Source organism: Gallus gallus, chromosome 2 (assembly GCF_016699485.2).
Source record: "Gallus gallus isolate bGalGal1 chromosome 2, bGalGal1.mat.broiler.GRCg7b, whole genome shotgun sequence".
NCBI lineage: Eukaryota > Metazoa > Chordata > Aves > Galliformes > Phasianidae > Gallus > Gallus gallus.
Genome location: NC_052533.1, coordinates 77,684,557 through 77,705,105, shown reverse-complemented (window position 1 = coordinate 77,705,105; position 20,549 = coordinate 77,684,557). Strand labels below are relative to the sequence as shown.

Here is a 20,549-nt window from a genome sequence, read left to right as displayed (position 1 = left end):
GAGGTTACAGAATCACAGAATCATATAATTGTTTGAGTTGGAAGGGACCCTTGAAGGCCATCTAGTCCAACTCCCTTCAATGAACAGAGACACCTATAGCTCAATCAGGTTGGTCAGTGCCCCATCCAGCCTGATCTTGAGTGTCTCCAAGGACAGAGCACCCATCACCTCTCTGGGCAACCTGTTCCTGTGCCTCACCGCCCTCACTGTAAAGAACTTCTTCCTTATATCCATTCTAAATCTGCCCTCTTTTAGTTTAAAACCATTTCCTCTCTTCCTGTCATCACAGACTCTGCTAAAGAGTCTCTTCCCTTCTTTCCTGTAGTTCCCCTTTACATACTGAAAGGCTGCTATGAGGGCACCTTGCAGCTTTCTCTTCTCCAGGCTGAACAGCCCCAGCTCTCTCAGCCTGTCCTCATAGGAGAGATGTTCCATCCTTTGGATCATGTTTGTGGCCCTCCTCTGGATGCGCTCCAACAGGTCTATGTCTCTCCTGTACTGAGGAATCCCCATCTGGTTGCAGTACTCCAGGTGAGGCCTCATCAGCACAGACTAATAATCAATTGTGTCTGTATGCAGCAGCCTGAGTTCTGTCACATCCATTCTTCAGCCTTGGTGTGTTTAGTTATTAACATTTTCTGCCCATATATAACACTCAAGTACAGTGACTAAATTCTTGAAAAAGCAACCTTCATAGCTACTGGGCTATGTGTAACCGAAAAGCTTTTATGTGCATGAATACTTTAACTGAATTTGTGAAAACCAGTGCATCAGCATGTGGCTGCTATTTTGCTTTCCTAGACTGAGCAGCAGGTTTCAGATATTTCTTACCTGAGAAAGAAAGGTATTTCAATGTCTGAAACTGCCCATCAGGCTGCTCAAATTAACTGCACCTGTCAGTCATTGCGAGTACTATTTATCCAAGTCAGCCTCGTAAAAGAGTGAAAATAAAATTACAGAGCCAAAGGCCATACAGTAAATTTTGATATATCCCAGGAAACAACTTTTTTCTTCTTTTAGCTCCTCGTGCACTGCAGCCTTCAGTGTGGTGGTTGGGATGGCCTCAGTGCTTTCATCCTTTGAGGGCTGCACCCACAATCTTTGACTGTTTTCACTTTGGGCCTGACACATGGCTGAAAGTCTTACAGGGACTTCCGTGGGCTTTAAACTGAGGTGTGAGCTAAATGCTTCATCTTTGCAAGCGGTTAGCATATGCTGTCTTCTGGGAAACCAGTGCCTACAGAGGAAGGAAACTGCTATTAAAATTGCATTAAAAGTACAAAAGTAAGCTTGAAAGTGAATCAGTTTTAAGTGTAACGCATAGTCTTGGTGTCTTACAAGCTAGTCTTGCCTGGCCAGCACCATCCTCACACATGGGACTTGTAGAGGGATGTGGTGTGCAGATCTGAATGGTGTGGTCCTGTCAAGATAGTGCAAAACCCAGGGGAGTACTAGGGAAAAGGAACAGCTTGAAGAGTTTGTGCTCGATGGACTCTTGGCCTGGGCCTCAGAAGACTCAATCCTGGAGGTGCTCATGACGCGGCATGTCAACAGATGGGACAGCTCATCTCCTGGTCTTTTCCCAACAGTGCCTCCTGTAAGTCAGTGGCAGTTGCAGACTTTGAGCCTCTTAGCCTGGGGAAGCAGGAAACTCTCATATCCCACTTTCAGCATAGAGTGGCTTTAGACTACTGCTTAAGAACTGTAGAATCCTCTGGAAAAAAGAAGCAATGCACATAGCACAGCCTTTCGGGAGCTGTTGATCTCACCTGCCTCAGGGGAAAACACTGGGCTTTGAGTTGTAAGTGGTAGGAACTGCTTCTCCACCAGCTTGGAAGCAGGCACATCTATTCCGGCTATTGCCCGGGAAAGGGCTTTTTCAAGCTGGGGTCTTGATGAGGTTGCATCTGTGTGCACACTGTTCCTGTACCTGTTGGGGAGATGGCACTGCCATTGAAAATGGCAGCACAGGATGGTGCTGGTGGGGTTTGCAGAGTTCCCTCTGTTTAAGGTCTCTAGTTTCTTTTTCGACATGTAGTCTTTGACCAAGAGTAATTCCCCTCCTATCCTCGCAGCTTGTGGTACTGCCCTTGTGCCCAGCATGCTCTGCTCTTGGCTTGTTTCTCAGAATTGTGTAGCTGGAAATGCCCAGAGGTGAGCTGTGATTCCCTCTCTTTGCTACCAGAAAGCTTTGTGTCCAGTACGTTGCTGCTATTGACTATTCAGGTTATTAGCAATATCTGCTGAGCTCAGTATACAACATACTGTCTGGCCCCATTTCACAGTTAGTTATTATGGGTGTGCACAACTGCATGTACAAACTGTGTTTCTGTATGTTTATTCCCCTAGTTTTCTTCTCCCCTAACCCAGACTGCTGCCTTCACCACCACCATCTCCTCTCCCCAGCCCCTATGCTACCAGCAGTAACACCCAGCTAAGAACTCTTTCTGTTTGTCATCAGGAGAGGGTGAGTAACATGGGCAGAAGGGCTGAGAAAGCCTCTCTTGCAGCACTTGTCCTTGCACAGCAGCCTATGCTGTGTCAAGGTAGAAAAAAGTCAGCCTTCCTAATTTTGGTTGTAACTCTCCCTTGTGAGACACTTTTGTAGTCTAAGAGGCAGCCTAGCCCCAGGAAACACTCATCTCCAAGCTGCTGCATGCATGGCACGCCAGGATCCCTGGCAATGCAGAAGTGAATTAATGTCTTTGGAGTTTCTTGACCATTGTCTACGTAACACTGGGGCCAAGTTTGTATTTTTTACCATGTTCCCATCCAGTGTCCTTGAGTGCTGCCGCTCAAGCCTCAATTGGGGGTGAATAGGGTGTCGACACTGTTCTCAAAAATGCCTTTCTCCTCTGCTTGCTTGCTTGCTTGCTCTTGCCCCTGATTTGGGGGGAGGCGGCGGTGAATGATGTGACAGATGATTAATATTCAATTAATTTTTAAAATAAGTGACTTGCAGAGGAGTTGTTGGGATGCATGAAGCTGGAAATCAATGTATGGAGACAATTTCTGATTGTAAACATATTGCACTATGACCAGCAATTCTCCACAATACAGTAGGATTTATTAATAGAAAATATGTCAATATGAGTTTGTCTTTGTACATGTTAGCAACATGTACAGTGAAACACATTTTTTTTTTCTCACTCTATATTGTTATAGTTCTTTTTGTGTTATTTGACATAACCATTTGTATTTTGGGCTTAAATATGTTATTTGTCAAAATGTACTTTCAGTGTTAATATACCTTTAAAATCATAGTTTATCATTTAAATATTGAATTCATATTATTTTTTCAAATCAATATTGCTCATGTTAGTGCAAATTTGTTAATCTTGAGATAGGTTAACCATTCCTTCCAGACCATAAACAGCATTTAATAAAACAGTGAGATTTATATAGGTCTACACAGCTGATCAAGATTCTAATACGAAGCTTGTTAAAAAAAAATAATCTGACATTTGACAGTACATCAATTGCATTTTATACATTTTTTGGAACAGTTTGGTTTCTTCTCTATTTCTGTGTTTTATCTAGTACAAGAATGAAGGGAACAGCAATAGGTAATGATACTTTCCTCAGTATTAAAGAGAATGCATCATGATATATCCTGCTCAGTATGGCAGCAGTGTTGGATTTCCAAGCCTGGAAGAGAAGCCAGGTAATTCCACACCTTCTCAAAACGCAGTACAGCAAGAGTGAACAACAGTAGTCGGGGCACTTGCCAGTACAGAAGAATGGAAACAAAACAACACAAACTATAGACAAAAGGTATTTTATGCCACTTCATCGGTCCAAAATGTTTCACTTGAGCAATGGTCAACATTTGACTGCAGTTAATTTTCTGAGAGGAGCTGCAAGGGGGCAATGTGGGCATTTAAGTAGTTTGAAGAATGGAAATAAATCCAACTTACAATAACTTTCTGTCTAAAGAACTTTAACTAGAACCACGGGTCCCTTCGGCCTGTTTGCAGTCCTGAGGCTAGAGGCCTGCATGGATCTGGTGGTCATCAGACAGGCAAGAACAACTTCAAGTTGAGAGTGACATTCTTTATTAAAAAAAAGCTTTTATACTGAAAATGTGCTTTGTTCAAAAGAGCACTGCAAATGTCACTTATCTTATTAAAATCAATGTAATAAATAAAATATAAACAACCTGTGTCCAAAACTATGAATAATATTTTCATCTACCTCACTATACATCTGGCCCACTGTGCCCCTCCCACCCACCCTTTTGTAAATGTTTTAAAAATTTTTTTGCATGCGATTTTTTTCCCCCTGTTTACTACAAAGAGCAGATAAGGTTACATATCGTACACTGGGAAAAGCTGCCAAAAAGATTACTCTAGTCCTAGATTATCGAAAAACCAATTCTACGTCACAACATCCGCCCGCACCAACTACTCGGTCTGCGTCCTACGGAGCAGGCGATGGTTTGTGAGAGACTTTTCCCCCTGCACACAGCCAAAGTGTGCCAGGTGATGGTGAGACTATTACACTGACTAACCACAGAAATGTTTGCAACCTAAAACAGATTCCTTAATTGTAACGTAAGCAATTTCCAACTACTCCTTTTGTGTTATTCCGTGGAAACTGTATGCCAAACTCTTGGCTGAATGAAAGAAATGCTAGATTCTTTTTTTTTTTGTTTGTTTGATTTTTTAACTTCTAGAATCCCAAGAGCTAAGACTATTAGGCCAGCTATTCTGGACTCCCAGCCTGGTTTTCTTTCCTTTCCTTATTTTTTGAAAAAAAAAAGTCTCTGTTCCTTTCTTTTTTCTTTTTTTTTTTTCTTTTTTTTTAATGGTTTTATTTTAAATGCACAGAAATGGTCAGTATCTTTCATAATTGAGGAATGTGCCCTTTTGGGTGTTGAGTTTTCTTTTTGGTATGGGTTAAAATAAATGATTGTCCTAATGGTTCAGGAGTTGGACCCTTCTGTAGCTGGAAGAGTTTGGGACTCCAGGCTTTGGCCTGCTGGGTCTTGGTTTTCCATTCCCCCAGGGAGATGGCAAGATCAAACTCTCTCTTCCTTGAGCACTTGCTGGTTGGTGACTGGAAAGTAATGACATTTCTTTCCTCAAGAGAAGATTAAGAGATGCTATTTTAAAGGAAATGGCACCTGAGGGTGAAGGACTCAATGAAAAATATCCTACAACCCCTTCCTTTGCAAGTATGTGGCCTAACAATTTTGAATTGCTACCTATGGTTAATAAAGTGAGTAAGAGAAAGCACATACTGGAGTTTCCACTGTTTAAAAAAACTGAAAATCAAACAAAAACTGAAGCTTGAACGAGGAAAACATTGGATGAAAATAGGTCTTATACCACACAAACGCACACGCTCAAACACATACACACACACACACAGAATACTATGCATACGTGGACACACATGAGTAAGAATGTATATTTGTATGGTAGATTCTTGGAAATAGACATTCTTAGCAAATATGGATGACAGATCAATTGTAATTTATTTTCTTTTAACACTGTATCATCATAAAGAAAACTGGTATAAATGAAAAAAATCTATTTCAAATATCTACATCTAAAATTTTAGGCAGTGAAAAAGCACTTTGTTGACAAGGAGTGTGGAATGATGAATGTTAATTGTCAGAAACTGCTGAATGCCTTTTTTTTTAGTTGCCACAAACAAATTCACATATCAGAACGAACAATACTGCTAAATATTCCTTTTTGTTTGTTTTTTTTTCTTTTTCTTTTTTTTTTCTTTTTTTTGTTAAAACGCACTGGGGAAAAGAAAAACAAAAAACTGGAAATTCATACATCTTCCAAAATTTGAAATTGAAGCAATATTTAGAACCATAGATGAAGAAACACTGTGGCATTGGTGTAATATACACAATGCACTGTTTTTTTTTTATCTGTAATGTACATCAAATACTTTACAACAATGCATTAACAAAAGGCAAGAAACATCTTGCTGTACAGAGGAAACCCCAAATGCAACTTGAAGCCTAGAGTCACAATGAATGAGGATATTAAACAAAGTGTGAGAAGCTGTTCCCCATAAAGTATGTACGCTGCTCAGTTACTTGTGCTTAACTCTTGACCCACATCCACTGTCATATTCTCCCTTCTTCTTTCAGCCACATTCAATACACAGCAACGAACTTAAGACTCTACTGGCCAACGCTAAATTTGTCCTACGCTGTAAAATATATATATAGTATATATATTTCTTTCTAATTACTCCCAGGTTTAGCTTTCATTTCTTTTAGCCTTCTAAAAAAATCTCTTAATTTTTTCCACACTGGTTATCTGGGCCTTCCTATGGAACAGGCTTTAACAAACTAAATTTGCAGGAAAAAAATGTCTTGTGGTATGCATGCACATGCACAGTTCCTGGAGCTTTTGTATCTGCCCAAGTCTCAAACCCAGGAGTCGGGAGAGGCTGGATAGTGGCTTGTTTCATAGTTAAGTTCACTATAGGGACGAGCAGCTGAATAGAAGTCGACGTAGTTGCCAGTTGACTTTAGTCCCAGGTGCATGTTGTATTCACTTGCAGGTGGACGATGATGCACTTGGTCCTCAAAGAAGGACTCATCATAGTTTCTGGTTGAATTCTGAAACGGTTGATATGGTTCGTAATCTTTTCTGCTGGGCTCCTGTGGAACTGGCTGTGTTGAAACCTGAAAGAAAGCAATACCCGCACCTCTTAGATACAATTTTCTGTGGGCAGAAGGGAAGAAAGAGTGAATCTTATTCTTAAGTTCACCATGCTGGAAATGGAAGCTTGGTAATTACCTTAACCAATGCCCAAAGTAGCACTTAGTAGTGAATTAATTCCACAGCTCTGCCTTGTCATTATATTCTTTACACTTTCATTTATTATTTCATTTTACTGCTGCTAACAGATGCTGGTTTATTTCAAAAGTAATTAAAATCTGGTTCTGAGCAGTGCCGCTCACAGTAACTTCTAGTAAATATCAGCTGTATGCAGCTTTCTGACTACTTTGCAGCTATACAGTGCAAATATTGGTGGTAAAAATTCAGTTTGGGAGAATCTGAATGGATGGTGTACACACTCCAAAGACGCTTAACATTTTGCAACTTCCTTTGCCACAGATGAGACTGAGTGACACCATTACGAACCAAGTATAGTCTTCAGGACACTGACATGAGAACATTTCAGACTAAGTGCCCTGAAATGTATTCTTCTGCTACTGTAAAATTGAACCAATTTCTTACTACTGCCTTCACGCTTAATGCTGACACTCTTGAGTTGTTGTTACATTCCAGTAAGTCGTCTTGAGCTTGAAATATTTATGATACGCAGAAAAAAGTCTCAAGTGGACCCCTAACTAAGTTTGCCATTAAGTTTTTTTCAGACAGCCCTAGTGAATCTCTGTTTTGCTGTTTGGGACTTACTTGAAATCTGAAAATTATAATCATTTCCCAAGTATCTTAGTGAAACTCTATCTTTTACTCTGCCATCTCCATGAAGATTGGGCAGGCTTTGTGACTGCAAAATGACATGGTCTTTCAGTCCTCAAATGCTGTATTTTCCAGTGAGCCAATGTCAGTATCAGAAGACTTTTTGCAAAAAAACCAAAAAACAAAACCCTGCAGACTCTGCATGAGTTCGCAGTGTTCCTTCAAGAAGACAGGCACAGTTGCATTGCTATGTCCCAAACTGTTGGGTGTTCTCTCAGAACGTCTGTATGGGACTCTATGAGTAACCTGCAAAAGGCAGTCAGCATTCACTGCCTTTATTAGCCCTACAAGTGACCTTACAGCACTGGTCACAACATCAAAATGGCAAAAGGGAGCATAACAACTCTATTTTCTATTTTCTATTTCTAGCACCGCTTTTGTCTAATGCCACATGTTCAAACACAGGTGTCTCAATTTGGACACAAAAGAAAAATTACATACTAAGCAACCTATTCATTAGCCAGAAAGACATAGCCGGTCATATTTTTGAGTAGAAAGAAGACCAAATTAGTTTTTGGGGTCCTTTATAAATAGAAACATTATTTATGATAAGTCAATCATAAACCTGGCATTTCTTTGAGAAAACAAGTGGAAAAAGGTGGAAAAATAGGTGCTTTCCTTTTGCTCTCACTCTAAAAATCAAATTAGTTTATTTATTACTGCAGCCTGAGTGTACCAGCTATTAAAATACCTCATACTCCTCCTTTCCCTAAACATTGTGCTTAGAAGGACTTTTCTCTTTAAAGACAATAAAAGCAGAAATACCTTCATGCACTGAAGCAGTGCACACAGGGAATATGGTACACCACATGAAATACTGTCTAAGCAGAGAGCAAAACCAATACAGTGAAAATGGGGGCACAATATTAGAAACTCGCCTTAAGTTTGTGGATTCAAATTGAAATAACATTCATTGAAACTGAAATTTCAGGTAATCTAGTAAAAATGTTCAGGATTTTTTTTTTTTTATCAGTTCCACCAAATATTCTGTTACTTTTCTGATACTACTCATCTTTTAGGTAGTATGGTCAGCTTGCAGTTGGACTTGATGATCTTTAAGGTCTTTTCCAACCAGAGCAATTCTATGGTTCTATGTAAAGTGCTTTTCTTAAGTGTTTCTGGCCTCCTATCTCTATGTGAAGAATGATGCACATTGCATAGGGAAGCTGTGAAAATATTAAGTAACTGTGATAGTTAAGTATAAGATACAGTTGTGCAAAACAATGAAGCTACACATACATACAGAGAATGCATATGTGCTTGTAAGAGATACAAGGGTACCCCGATGCCAGGCTTGTTTAGTACATAAGTTGCTGACAAAATGCCTTAGCCTGTGAGCCACACAGTGCCAGAAGTGGCTTTCAACTTTATGATGGATACATTCAAGCAATGAGATGTAAATGCACTTCACCAAGTTTACTGGCACAGGACATCACTAGGTATTTGACAAAGCAGAAATGCCCACTGTGTTAGCTTGGCCTTTGCAGTGTGCATCACACACCCAGAACTTTAAAGGCATGCAGGTCTCAAGCTTCTATTGATTTCATTATAAGTGAAAGGCCTAAATACTTAAAATAATTCTTGTGCATCTGCTCTCATAACCTGTTTTTGAATTTTTTGAAACTTGGGCTGAAATTATGCATTAGCATGAAGAATATAACTTGCCTTAAGCCAGTGAAATTGCCAGCATTCAGTCAAGCACTTGACTCATTTATTCTAACCTAGATTTTTTAATCTTTGTGATATTTCTCATAGTTTCCATACAAAATATTACACTGGCATCTCGCCATCTAGAACAGCAATATATTAGTCTTCTCACTTACCTGGTTATGTTTGATATCTTCAGCAGGTGCACCATAAGAATTTCTGTACAAAGTTGAGATTCCAGTGTTCTGAGCTGGGGAGAGAGAAACGGAACGAAAAGCAGTTTTACCAGATGTGCCTCTGTGGCCTCAAAATAAATTCTTAAGGCTTCATTTCATACTTACACAGTGCTCATTTCCCTTACATGAAAATCTTTAAAAGCATCAGCAGTATTCCATTTTCTTTCATTCCAACTAAACAGTATTAATCTTTGCTTTGGGGTACGTACACGTACATTGTAAACACAGTAACGGTAACAGGCACTATATCATTTTCATACCAATCACACATAAATCAACAAAATATTTTCATATACAGCTAGCATTCAGTAATATATTCCAGGTTATATGTGGCATTTTGTATAACACGTATACTAAACAGGTAACAGCTGTAAATATTGGGATTAAGAAACATCTAATAAATTTTAGTTCATTTGAATGTTACACCAAATCCTGGGTTACTTATCCAACAGCGATTCTGTTATATTGTGAAATTATTCATGGGAAAATTGATTAAATTCAACTGATAGAATGAGTTATGCAAAAAATAAGCAGTTATACCAAAGATATCTGGCCAAGATAGTCTTCAGTCCATGAACTGCAGTAATTTTCTTCTCAAATACCTCACTACTAACATGCATGGACAAAACTGAGCTAGGAGTTTGAAATCAGAAGTGATTCTGAAGACATGGATGACATCGTACTGTTTTGCAAAGATTACTGAGTATCTGCCTAAAGAAACACAATAATAACCAAGGATTTCTCTGCAAGGCTTTAACCTTCCCCGATCACCTTGATTTAAGCATCTAGCTGAAGCTCAGCTTGATGATAGAACCAGAAATGTATGCGTTTCTCATATCTGAAATAATCCGATGGAAGGATGTCATGTAGTTGCGGTACACACTGTGCTTGCTGGATATGTGTTATTAACTTTCCAGATAGAAAGTTGAACCAATAGAACCATAGAACCAATGACCTGATAACTGTCATTGTGACTCTCATTATAAGAGCATATGCTCAAAAAATAATTTTAAAACTAGAGTAGCAGTGAATCAGAACATCAGTAGAAACAAGCTGCCCATTCAGCTTCTCTCAGGTCTCTGTGCAACCGCATAAAACCTGAGATGGTTTTAGTACCTTCACAACTCAAAACTTGGACGGCAGTACTGAAGGGCAGAGATGAAAGCTGGCGGTGGGATCCATGCTGGTCACATCACCAAGAAGAATCACAGTTACTGAAGAAGTAACCACTTCTTCTTCCTTTGGCAACCTGCTAGCATGGATCCCAGCACAGTAAACTGCCTCTGCCATTCTTCCCCAGTCACTCTACTCACAATGGAGAAAGGAAGGAATGGCATGGTTATTAGTCAAAGCTGATTGTGAAGTGCCCATTCTGATCTCCACATCTGCTACAGGCACCGTGCTGAAGGTACAGTTTTTGACAGAGCTTGGTGCACTATTCCATGTTGTCACTTTACTGATCACAGGTGGTGTTCTTAAAGATCTCCAGGATGATCTTGAAATGGGATGAAGACTGGATCTATATGGTGGGGTGATGATCTCTACCAACTGGAAAAAGAATCAGCCCCTCCTCCCTGCTTTTTTTTACTGTTAGCTAGTGGAGGTGAAGAAACTCTTAGTTCTTGATGTGCCGGATGCAGTTACTAAGACAGTGCATAGCCCCGTGCAGGAAATGAAGCAAAGATCCAGGGGTCTCCAAGTAGTGCACTGGGATCCTTTATTTGAAACTAAGAATATAAGCTCTGGTAACAGACAGTGGTTGATTTTTTTTTTTTTTTTTTTGGTGGCAAGTATTCCCAGTACTGCCTGTGTGCAAGCAGGTGGTAACAGATGGAAATGATGAATGCTTGGATAGTTCATCCTTGGCCATAGATGTTAGCATGGAAGTGCCAGTCTACAGAGGTTTCTTTTCAAGTTGTTTAATCAAACTTGATTGATGCGTGAGGCTTGACAGTTGTTACTTCAGTATTTTTTATGAATTCCAGCTGCATCTTCTGCTTAGTATTTCAAACTCTCACTCCTGATGACAGTCTTTGGTGTTGAAGGAGCCAAGGAGCATGCATGAGCATTATTGCGTAAGGTACTTCTCATGCCACTGTGGTGCTCAGTAGTGCCAGATAATTTGGTGGTATCATCTTTTTTTATGCTGGCTTTCTGACTTTTCTGCTTGCCCCATGATGTGCTAGAAGAAGCTCATTTGAACAATACAGAAGTGATGACTTGCTGGACTTTCATAAATGTGGAACAGCTTCTTGTAACCTCTTTTTTTTTTTTTTTTTTTTTTAATGTATATGAATCTCAAGATAAGCAGGACTGAAGATCCATACATGCAAGTTTTCAGACAGGAATGACTGAAAGTACAATACTATTCATAGTTATTTGTCAAGAATAAAGAGCTGTATAAGATGCAAATCTGAGGGTTTTATGGAGAAACCTGAAGAAGAACAGCAGACTGGACACATGCTAATTCACAGAGTGTTCCCACAGGCAATCAGAGAGACTTTTAGGAGAGCCATGGCCTTTCCATCTTTTTATAGGCAAATAAAAGAGCACAAGGAACCTGTGTGCCCCTAATAGCCGTAATTATTAATAAACAGAAACAGTTCAGAGTTGATGCATAGCTCCCAACCACAGTACTGTGAAATTTATTGTATGTCACAGGCCAAATTGAAGACTTGCAGTCTCCCAGATCACAGATTCCATGATGGAAGAAATGGATAATCTCTGCATAATGGAAATAGCTGCAAGGTCTGCATTGCTGATTTCACTGCAGTCAAATGAATACAAATTCTTAAGTTCAAAATGCAAGCAAACTGTGGTATTCTTTTCTTAATGAGATAAAAAGGAGTACAATGACACATCAATGCTTTGAAATGAATGCCAAGAGTTCACGAACAAGAAATCTTGGCTTAGTCTAGCTGAGAGGATGAGATAAATCTGTCTCAGGAGGAAATGTAAGCCAAGCAATGTAGCTGCCAGTAATGCATGCAGCCCCACTCCAGTACCTGCTTCGGAACACGCAGGCGGCATTCCTGGGAACTCCATTCCTGCTGTGCCATGCTTCAGTGAGCAGCTGACTCTTGCTGTCCAAAAGCAGGGGGTGAATATAAAAGAAAGAAGGGAGAGGATGAGCCAGATGAAAGGAAAAATATTTGGGTGGCTAGTATCTGATGTTATATCCGATGTTACATGTGTCATTATAGTAAAATGATCACAGAGAAAGAGAGTTAATGAACTAATTCCCTTTTTAAAACACAGCAAAGAAAAGAGGTACAAAGAGCAGGAGACAGAGGTTTTCTATCAAACATGTTTCCTTACGGAGAGGTGAAAATTGTCACTGCAGATAAACTGATTCCAGAATTGATGAGTGTGTGTGTCTGTATTTTATGCAGTATCTAAACAACACCACAAGATAGTACTGAGAAGATACTTTTTACTGGGTAAAATAGTGACAGTTCTGAAGTGAATACTATAGTACGCCTGCAGTAGTTTGTGGCTGTGTTGTATAAAGAACATTAGAGAAAAATACCTTACTTTATTATTTTCCCCAGTTTTCAAAGTGATACTGATTAAAAAAAAAAAAAATACAAGTTTCCCTCAGCCACCTTCTCCAAAGCTTACAGCAGCTCTGAGAATTATGTCACTCAGTGGTTTATGTGACAAAGTTATCATTGATTGAAGCCCTCCCCACCTATCCCAGTCCCTTGATTCGTGGCTTAACATTCAATTTCCAGCTCCTAAGCGTACCCATTCAGAACACATTTACAGGCGCTATGAAATAATAAGGTGCTAACCTTTTGCACTCACACACACAGACAGACACAAGAAAGGAAAGATCAATTGGGAAGGCAGTCATCCCCAACTGGTATTGCTTAACCTGCTCTTCCTACTATGATCAACAGGACTCTTAAAATTTAATTCAAGACAGTGAAGTAAAATGCTTCTGTGCCTCACAAATATCATTTAACAGAGATCACTGCCTGTCATTACCACTGCCACCTTCATTTATGGTGAAAGGGCATGTCAAAAGATTACAGTTTTATTGTGGTTTCTTAAAGTAATAATAAGTTCAAGTCACCTGATTAGCTATTTTAACAGCTGGGGGTTGTGTTCAGAATGTGTAAGTCAGTTCAAATAAGAAAAGTACAGATGATAGATTGCAGACAAGCAAAAGAATAAATTAATCAGAAGGTATTTCTGCTGGTGGAAGTGAAGATACAGAGTGCAGATTGTGATGCACATACCGGTTCAGTAAGGGTACTAACAAAGTCCCATAATAGTATACAGTAGGCTTATCTTCTCTGTTCTGAAGGAGAACACCAAGGCATAAATAACATTAGCACATTCATTTATAGCTCCTTTAAAAAAAAATGAATAGAAGAGTTTTTGTCTTAAAAATATACTTCAGGTGATAAAATTTTATTATTGGTTATTATTTTCTACAGAAAAGAGAAGATGGACTGTAAATATACACAGCATCATAAACCTCTGAAGTGAGGAGGGCAATGGAAACTTTGATATTGTTCCCCTATTTTTTAGCTGTCCTTGTGAAATCAATATAAGTTATCATTTTCAGCCAAATTGTTTACTTCATAGATTCTCCATTTTTTTCCCAGAGGTTTCCTGACAGCTTTCCACAGTGGCAGGAAGCCAGCATTTCTACCTTAAAAATCCATCAAAAAACCTTCATTTCAGTCTTAGCCAAGAGGTCATAAAATTTTTGAACTATAAACTGAGAAGAGCTTTGAAGAAGAGCATGGAGACAGGTGTGGATAAATTGGGACTACTGCTGTAGCTCTTCACTCTCTGTAAATCTGTAAGTCAAAGAAAGCTTTGTGCAATATATCAACTTGGCACAAAACACAGGAGCAGTTCAGTATATGTATATGCCAGGTGGAACTTGAAAAAACATTTATCTAAGTCCCATAGGCTCTGTGGAGGTATTAACTGCGATGCATTATTTGATGTACAAAATGAAATACAGGAATCAGAATGAATTTGCTATGCAAACTTACATAAGACCACAGAAGTAAGGCCAAAATGTCTCACAATTAAAGTCATAAGTTTCATAATCTTTAATGAAATGTTTATTATTTAATCAGCTACAGATATGTTACACGAATTTCACATCAAACATTGATGGTACAACTCCTGTCATTTTCTTCTGTTCTTAAAATGATGTTTAATTTGAGCTCTGACCAAATGAGCAGAGATTTGTTGATCTGAAAGACAAAGAAAGTGATTTGTTAATTTCACGTTCATTTCTACAATGGCTATACAAGATTTTGAAACATAATAAAGCTTATCAGTTTGATTGTTTTTGGTTTTTCTCACTGAGCTCAATAGTTAGAAAAATTAGCAATAGCTGAGTGTGATGCTGAGAGTCTCGAGTGTTCTTATTAACAGCCACTCCAAAAGATCAATAAACACATACAAAATGCAAACAGATATGAAAAGAAAACAGGATGCAAAAATCACAGTTGAGCAAAGGTTGCTGGGAAAGCACAAACCTCATGCTCCTGAAACTGCACAGAAATAGCAAGGACAATAAGGGAGAACAAGGACACTCCAGTAAATGGTAAAATAAAAAGAGATGGGGAAAAAAAGACATTTTTTTTGAAGTGGGGAGAGAGACATGAAAAGAATAAGTAATGAACTGCAACAAAGCACAGGAACAGTGCAAGGAAGATTTTCCACATGGAAATCCATATTTGTGACCTTTCAAATATAATCTGGTTGTCTGAATTTGTAGACACGGGTAGGGTGAAATAATAATGTCTCTGCAGTTCTTACTCAGATTCCTTCTTCAGGAAAGTGCTGGAAAAAAATGAAGTCCTATCCTTTATAATCACACAAGTAATGGCCACTGAAGTGTTCTAGAGAGTCCTCTCAGGTGACTATGAAACACCCAAAATGTTATAGATTCTTTAAGTACAGTACCTTGATTGAATTTTCTTTAGTTTCATTAGTATCCTGCAGAGCTGATTCAGGACATTCGGTTCTGTGGTTTCCACATGCTCTTCACTGCCATTCCTCTTCTTCAGACTTTCACTTTCTTGCTAATTCTGCATTGCATTTTCACCCAAGTTCAAAGACTGGCCTTTAGGTTGTGATTGCACAATGGTGTATAGCAGAATAGATGCTGTGTGAGTAGTGTCTGAAAGTAGACACTAAAATGGATGGCTTGAAATCAAATCAGCATGTTTCTGCTGCCCCTGTGAGCTTAAAAACCCAAACCATCTCATTCTGGCATTGTCTGAACAAGACCTCTGTGGAGGGAATGGAAAAAAGCAGGAGGCATTCAAAAAGTGCAGAATGACTGCTCAATGTAAATTTTTTACAAGGTAGCATTTGGTGGAGAGGACATTACGATGCTCAGCACAGTACAAATATAACGTAATACCCAACAGAGGTTATATAAGCCTGTGAAATGGTGATAGAGATTGACACATTTTGCAGAGAACTAAAGAACAGTGCAGTACAAGCCGAAGTAGTAGTCAGTGTTTCTTAATTACTGAAATGCTTACAGGTTAATGAGCTCACTAAGAGAGAAAGACCTTCAATGAAACCTGCAAAAGATGACAATGCATACGCCAAGGAAATTGTTGCATTTTATATCAGCCTAGTTGAGAGAGTAACAAGGACAGACTTTCCAAACTGCTAGGGAATTTCCTAGGAATGACTGACATATAAAAACAACTAACTTGTCCCACAGAGCCATTCCCTGCAAAAGACGGGCATCAGTGACCACCACACATGCTCAACCATAGTCATGCTCACAGAAACAGCACCAGTTAATATAAGGTGGATTTACCCACTTCCTTCTGAAAAGAACAAAATCAAAAAGAAACGTACAAATGTTTTTAGAGACTTTTCTGTTATGAAGAATCATGGTCTTCACAAATCATTTTCACAGAGCTTTGAATTCATGAAGATCAAGCACTTTTTCAGTTTTATTCCTCAGAGTTGCTAAACATTGGCATAAACCAGAGTAAGTCAACCCTTCAGCCAAGCCTATAGAATCAGCAATCTATCATGGCTGATTTTTACATGTGCTGTGTAAGCGTAATCTCACCTGTCATGGTGTCTTTCCTAGAAGTGTGTTCCCCCTTACTTCCATGGTAAGTGGCATTTGTTCCAGTTGATTCATAGTCTGTTTTCCTTTCTTTTAGGCTGATCATTTCCCGAGGTGAGGCTGGGGCACTTGCTAGATCATAAAAATGGATTTATTTTTTCTCACCACATTATCATTGAATGTACTATTTAACTCTAGAGTAAACAATACGGTAAAGTATATATTTGCTAGTAGACTACTGTTCAGCTGTTTGAAGAAACACTATCACATTATGAAAGAAAAAGTGTTATTTCAAATTCAGGACAAATGCATTAATGGGACTATCAATTCCAAACATCATTTTCTCTTTTCACTGACACTCAACATCTAAGATGATCATTATGAACAACTACAACAGCAATAATAATAATAATAATAAACAAATTTCCCATAGCTTTTCAATTTCTTTAATGTGTCAAAGCTTCCCAGTGTAGCTACTTCTCTCTTCTTATAATGGTCAATTCTTTTCTGCTTAAAAGACCCTTAACTTTCAACTGAGTAGAAAAATCCTTATAAAAGGAGATAAAGTGGTTTCCTCCCTTCTCTGTTGAAAATAAACAAGCCTTGAAATAATTCTGGGGGAGGAAGGGAAGAAAATAAAGCTGTTTTTCATAGAGTACATACAAGAAAGAATATCTAACACTTAAAAGTAACTCAATTTCTCTGTCATTAACTATCTAAGCACGAACAGTTGGCATTAAAACAAAATTTCTTTCATCATGTGCTGTAAAACTGCAAGTGTTTAGAGGCTGAGACAGCTGAAAGAAGGAGGTTGGGGGGCAATGGTATGGGAACAGCTGGCTTGTAGGGTTGTTTCATGATTGACGGAGCTTCAGCAGCCAGTAAGAAAGAGTCTGACTGAAACTTGCTTTGGCTAAAAGTGGGGAATTGAAAGATGAATAAGCGAATTGGGCTTGTATGTGATTCTCACACACTGAAGAATGTGAAGGTGATGAGTGGTGCTGATCACAAAGACTCAGCTTGTGATGCTATGAAAGGAAAAAAAGAGAAAAGCAGGGACAAAAATAACAGATTTCAAATCAACTAATTTTGATACATTCAGATGTTGGTAGATACAATGCGCTTTCCCTGCTGGGGAGGGGAGGAGAGGGAAGGTAGTACAAAGTGAGTAGCAGAACACCCTGAAGCCTAGTAAAAGCATAGTGGCAAAAAAATTAACTGAACTTTTGGTGCTTGTTTCCACATGCTTCCTGGCTGCCACCCAGACATTCAATATGATAAAATAATCTCCAGAGCAATAACAATGTCTTTTCTTTGAAATTACAGAGCAGACGTGGGACAGATGGCTTTCTTATGAAGCCATCAGAACTGGGGATTGCTTTTAAGTTGCTTGTCAATAGTGATGTAATTCTAAAGGTGATAAAAGTATTAACTATGAAGAAACATGACATGACATTAAATTACCAAATCAGCTAATGGGAGTCTGACTTAAGCAGGGGACAAAACAGGATGCAAATGTTGAAAATGTAACTAACACTTGCATGCATTTTGTTTCCTATACTCTATTAATACTTGTAACAATCTGGTGTTTTGAATAGAGTTGACTGATGAGGAAAAAACCATCTCTCTCTGTTCACTGTGGAAACTGTACTTCTCCTCACATGTTAGAACAATTGCTTTTTGGCAAGTGTTAAAATCCAGAATTGTCCTCCTCCTCCAGAGTTCTTATTAGAAGTAGACATACATTCATTACTTTACATTAGACTAAGAAGTAATATCAGGTTTCTCTGTTATTATTTTTAAAGTATACACAAAAAGACAACTCTTCTAGCTAGTTAAAAGCACTACCACCAAGTCCTAGGGATGAATGGGATATTATGACTTCATTTACTTCAACCTTTTACCCCAAGGTAGGAGACACCATACCAAAATAATTCTGACAGATTTTTGTCTGAAACTAAAGATCTCTGATGACAAAAACCAGGTAATTGCTCCAAGCAGTCTATTACAATGCTTTGTTTCTCTGCCATTAGGAAATGCTCCCTGATGTCTAGCCTGACTCCTTGCTGCTCATTATTTTCATTTGTCTTCTATGAAAGTAGAGAAAGTTCATAGCGTGCCTCTTTGCAGCTGCCTCTTACATGTCTGAAGACTTGGTGTGTATCTCTTTTCACTGCCCTCATCTTGTCTCTGAGTTTAAACAATTACAGTCTATTCAGTGTGTCTTCATACTCTGATCTCTCCATCTCCTGATTCATGTTTGCAACTGACAAAAATCCCTAAGTCATTTCTAATGCACTTTCATCTAGCCAGATTTCCCCTTATAATTTATTTGTACAGGATAAGATCTTTTCAGACAGTAGCTCAAATTTCTCAGGACAACTCTGAATTCTAACAGAGCCCCCCATAGGAGGTGAGTCTATTCTAGATTTATGCTACCTGCAAAGTTAACAGGCATCCTTTGTGTATTAGAAGGGTCATTATTAAAACCGCTGAAATGTACTGGACCCAGGGCAGACCCTCAGGAAAAGTATTCTTCCATTTTGAGAAAAAATCAAAGTAACATCCATTGTTTGAGGATGGTTTTTAGTTTGCTTCATACTACCACATGCAACATTTTCTGGACTGTTTGCTAGCTTGCCCTGGCTTGCCTATAAAAATAATGTGTGAAATAGTCTCACAGATCAGTGCTGATTTCCTTTGCTGTCTATTTCTTTCCACAAAGCCCTACAACATGTCATGGAAGAAATTTAGATGGAATGGTAAGAACAGTAACTCTCACTGGGGTGTACTTATGGCCACATTTTCAAACTTCCTCAGTGGTTTCTTGGCAGGACAATGGTACAGCTTATAGATAATTAACACAACTATTTTCTTAGAAACACAACTACTGTATGATGCTGATGGCAATAACCAGTTTGGTAAATTTTAATATTAAAACTACTGGTATACCTATGTAGTGGCAGGATTTGATTGAACAAGTAGTAAAATGCACACTGAAAGTTTGACTGTTTTACTGTTTATCTGAAAATACTGTTACTGAGCCTGTTTTATCTAGACAGGATATATTTTACTTTAGAACAAGCTGATGAAAAAAAGCCTAGGTTACTGAGCAGAAAAATAAATTAACACCACAGTACAAGTTGCCATACTTACATTAATTCATTGCAGAGATCATATAGAATTAATGACAGCTGTTCTAAATGTGCCATCAATATTACACGAAGACCTGTATTCAAACTTTTTTAAAACTTGCTACTTGTATATGCATGTGTATGCACGTTTATGTACATATACACACATATACCTACAATCAGAATAAAAGCTGACAGAAATAATGTGGATCTTTCAACTTCTGCCACAAAAACATAAGAGATTTCATGACTAGCCAAGAGTAGCAGAATTTCCTCGTGCTAACAGTGGATTTAATTGTTCTTGAGATCTAGTCATCTAATCTAAATCGGGAAAACACTGCATAGCAATTCATAACAAAAAGTTAAGTAATCTCTCTGCTGTAGAACTTTATGAAGTGTCCTGCAAAGTAAAGTCATTCCTGTTTTCAATGGATAGTTCAGATATGAGCAAAGACTGTATCTTGCACCCTTCCACTATTGTTAATAACAGATCAGACGTTGCTTAAAGGAAGAAAATGACAGTAATTGATTATTTCAGCATTTACTTTGGTCCTGGGAGCCTCTTCTTACCTGAGCGGTTGTTAGGAGACATGCGCACGGGAGAGATGGAGGGCGTGCGTGATGAAGAGTATGGTCTTTGCCGATCTCTTTCTATCGTTGAAGATGAGGCTACAAAGTGATACTGTGACCATCCGTCCTGCAACATCAAACATTATGACAGCAATCAGTAAAAACAGCATATGGTGTTTTTCCTCGATGTTCTTCATTATTAAGTACAGAGCATTTTCCTACACATTCTATTTTTTACTACTTATACACAAATAGGTTACTCTCTTTTTCCAGTTGGTTGGGTGACAAACACTCTCAGTGGTGCAGGATTCAATATACTGACTGTACTGACACACAAAAAGAACAATTTTAAAATGCAGTAATTTCTGTAAAGTACTGTATTTCAGAAAAACTCAAGTTACGAAAACACTGGACAATGTCTTAT

At 38.6% G+C, this 20,549-nt stretch overlaps 1 protein-coding gene across 9 annotated transcripts in view; it reads right to left on the bottom strand.

Moving 5' to 3' along the window:
• Positions 1-3,045: 3,045 nt before the first annotated feature.
• Positions 3,046-20,549, bottom strand: part of CTNND2 (catenin delta 2) — a 623,362-nt gene continuing 605,858 nt past the window's right edge. For 5 of the 9 annotated variants that reach the window (XM_040695591.2, XM_015282257.4, XM_015282259.4 and 2 more), the window contains 5 exons: positions 20,126-20,252; positions 16,422-16,553; positions 12,352-12,429; positions 9,287-9,360; positions 3,046-6,658 (listed from right to left, as the gene is read on the bottom strand). In XM_040695591.2, the coding sequence (XP_040551525.1) occupies positions 6,398-6,658; positions 9,287-9,360; positions 12,352-12,429; positions 16,422-16,553; positions 20,126-20,252 (672 nt within the window). In that variant the 3' untranslated portion in view covers positions 3,046-6,397. The other 4 variants (XM_015282258.4, XM_015282260.4, XR_001465252.4 and 1 more) reach the window with 3 other exon arrangements.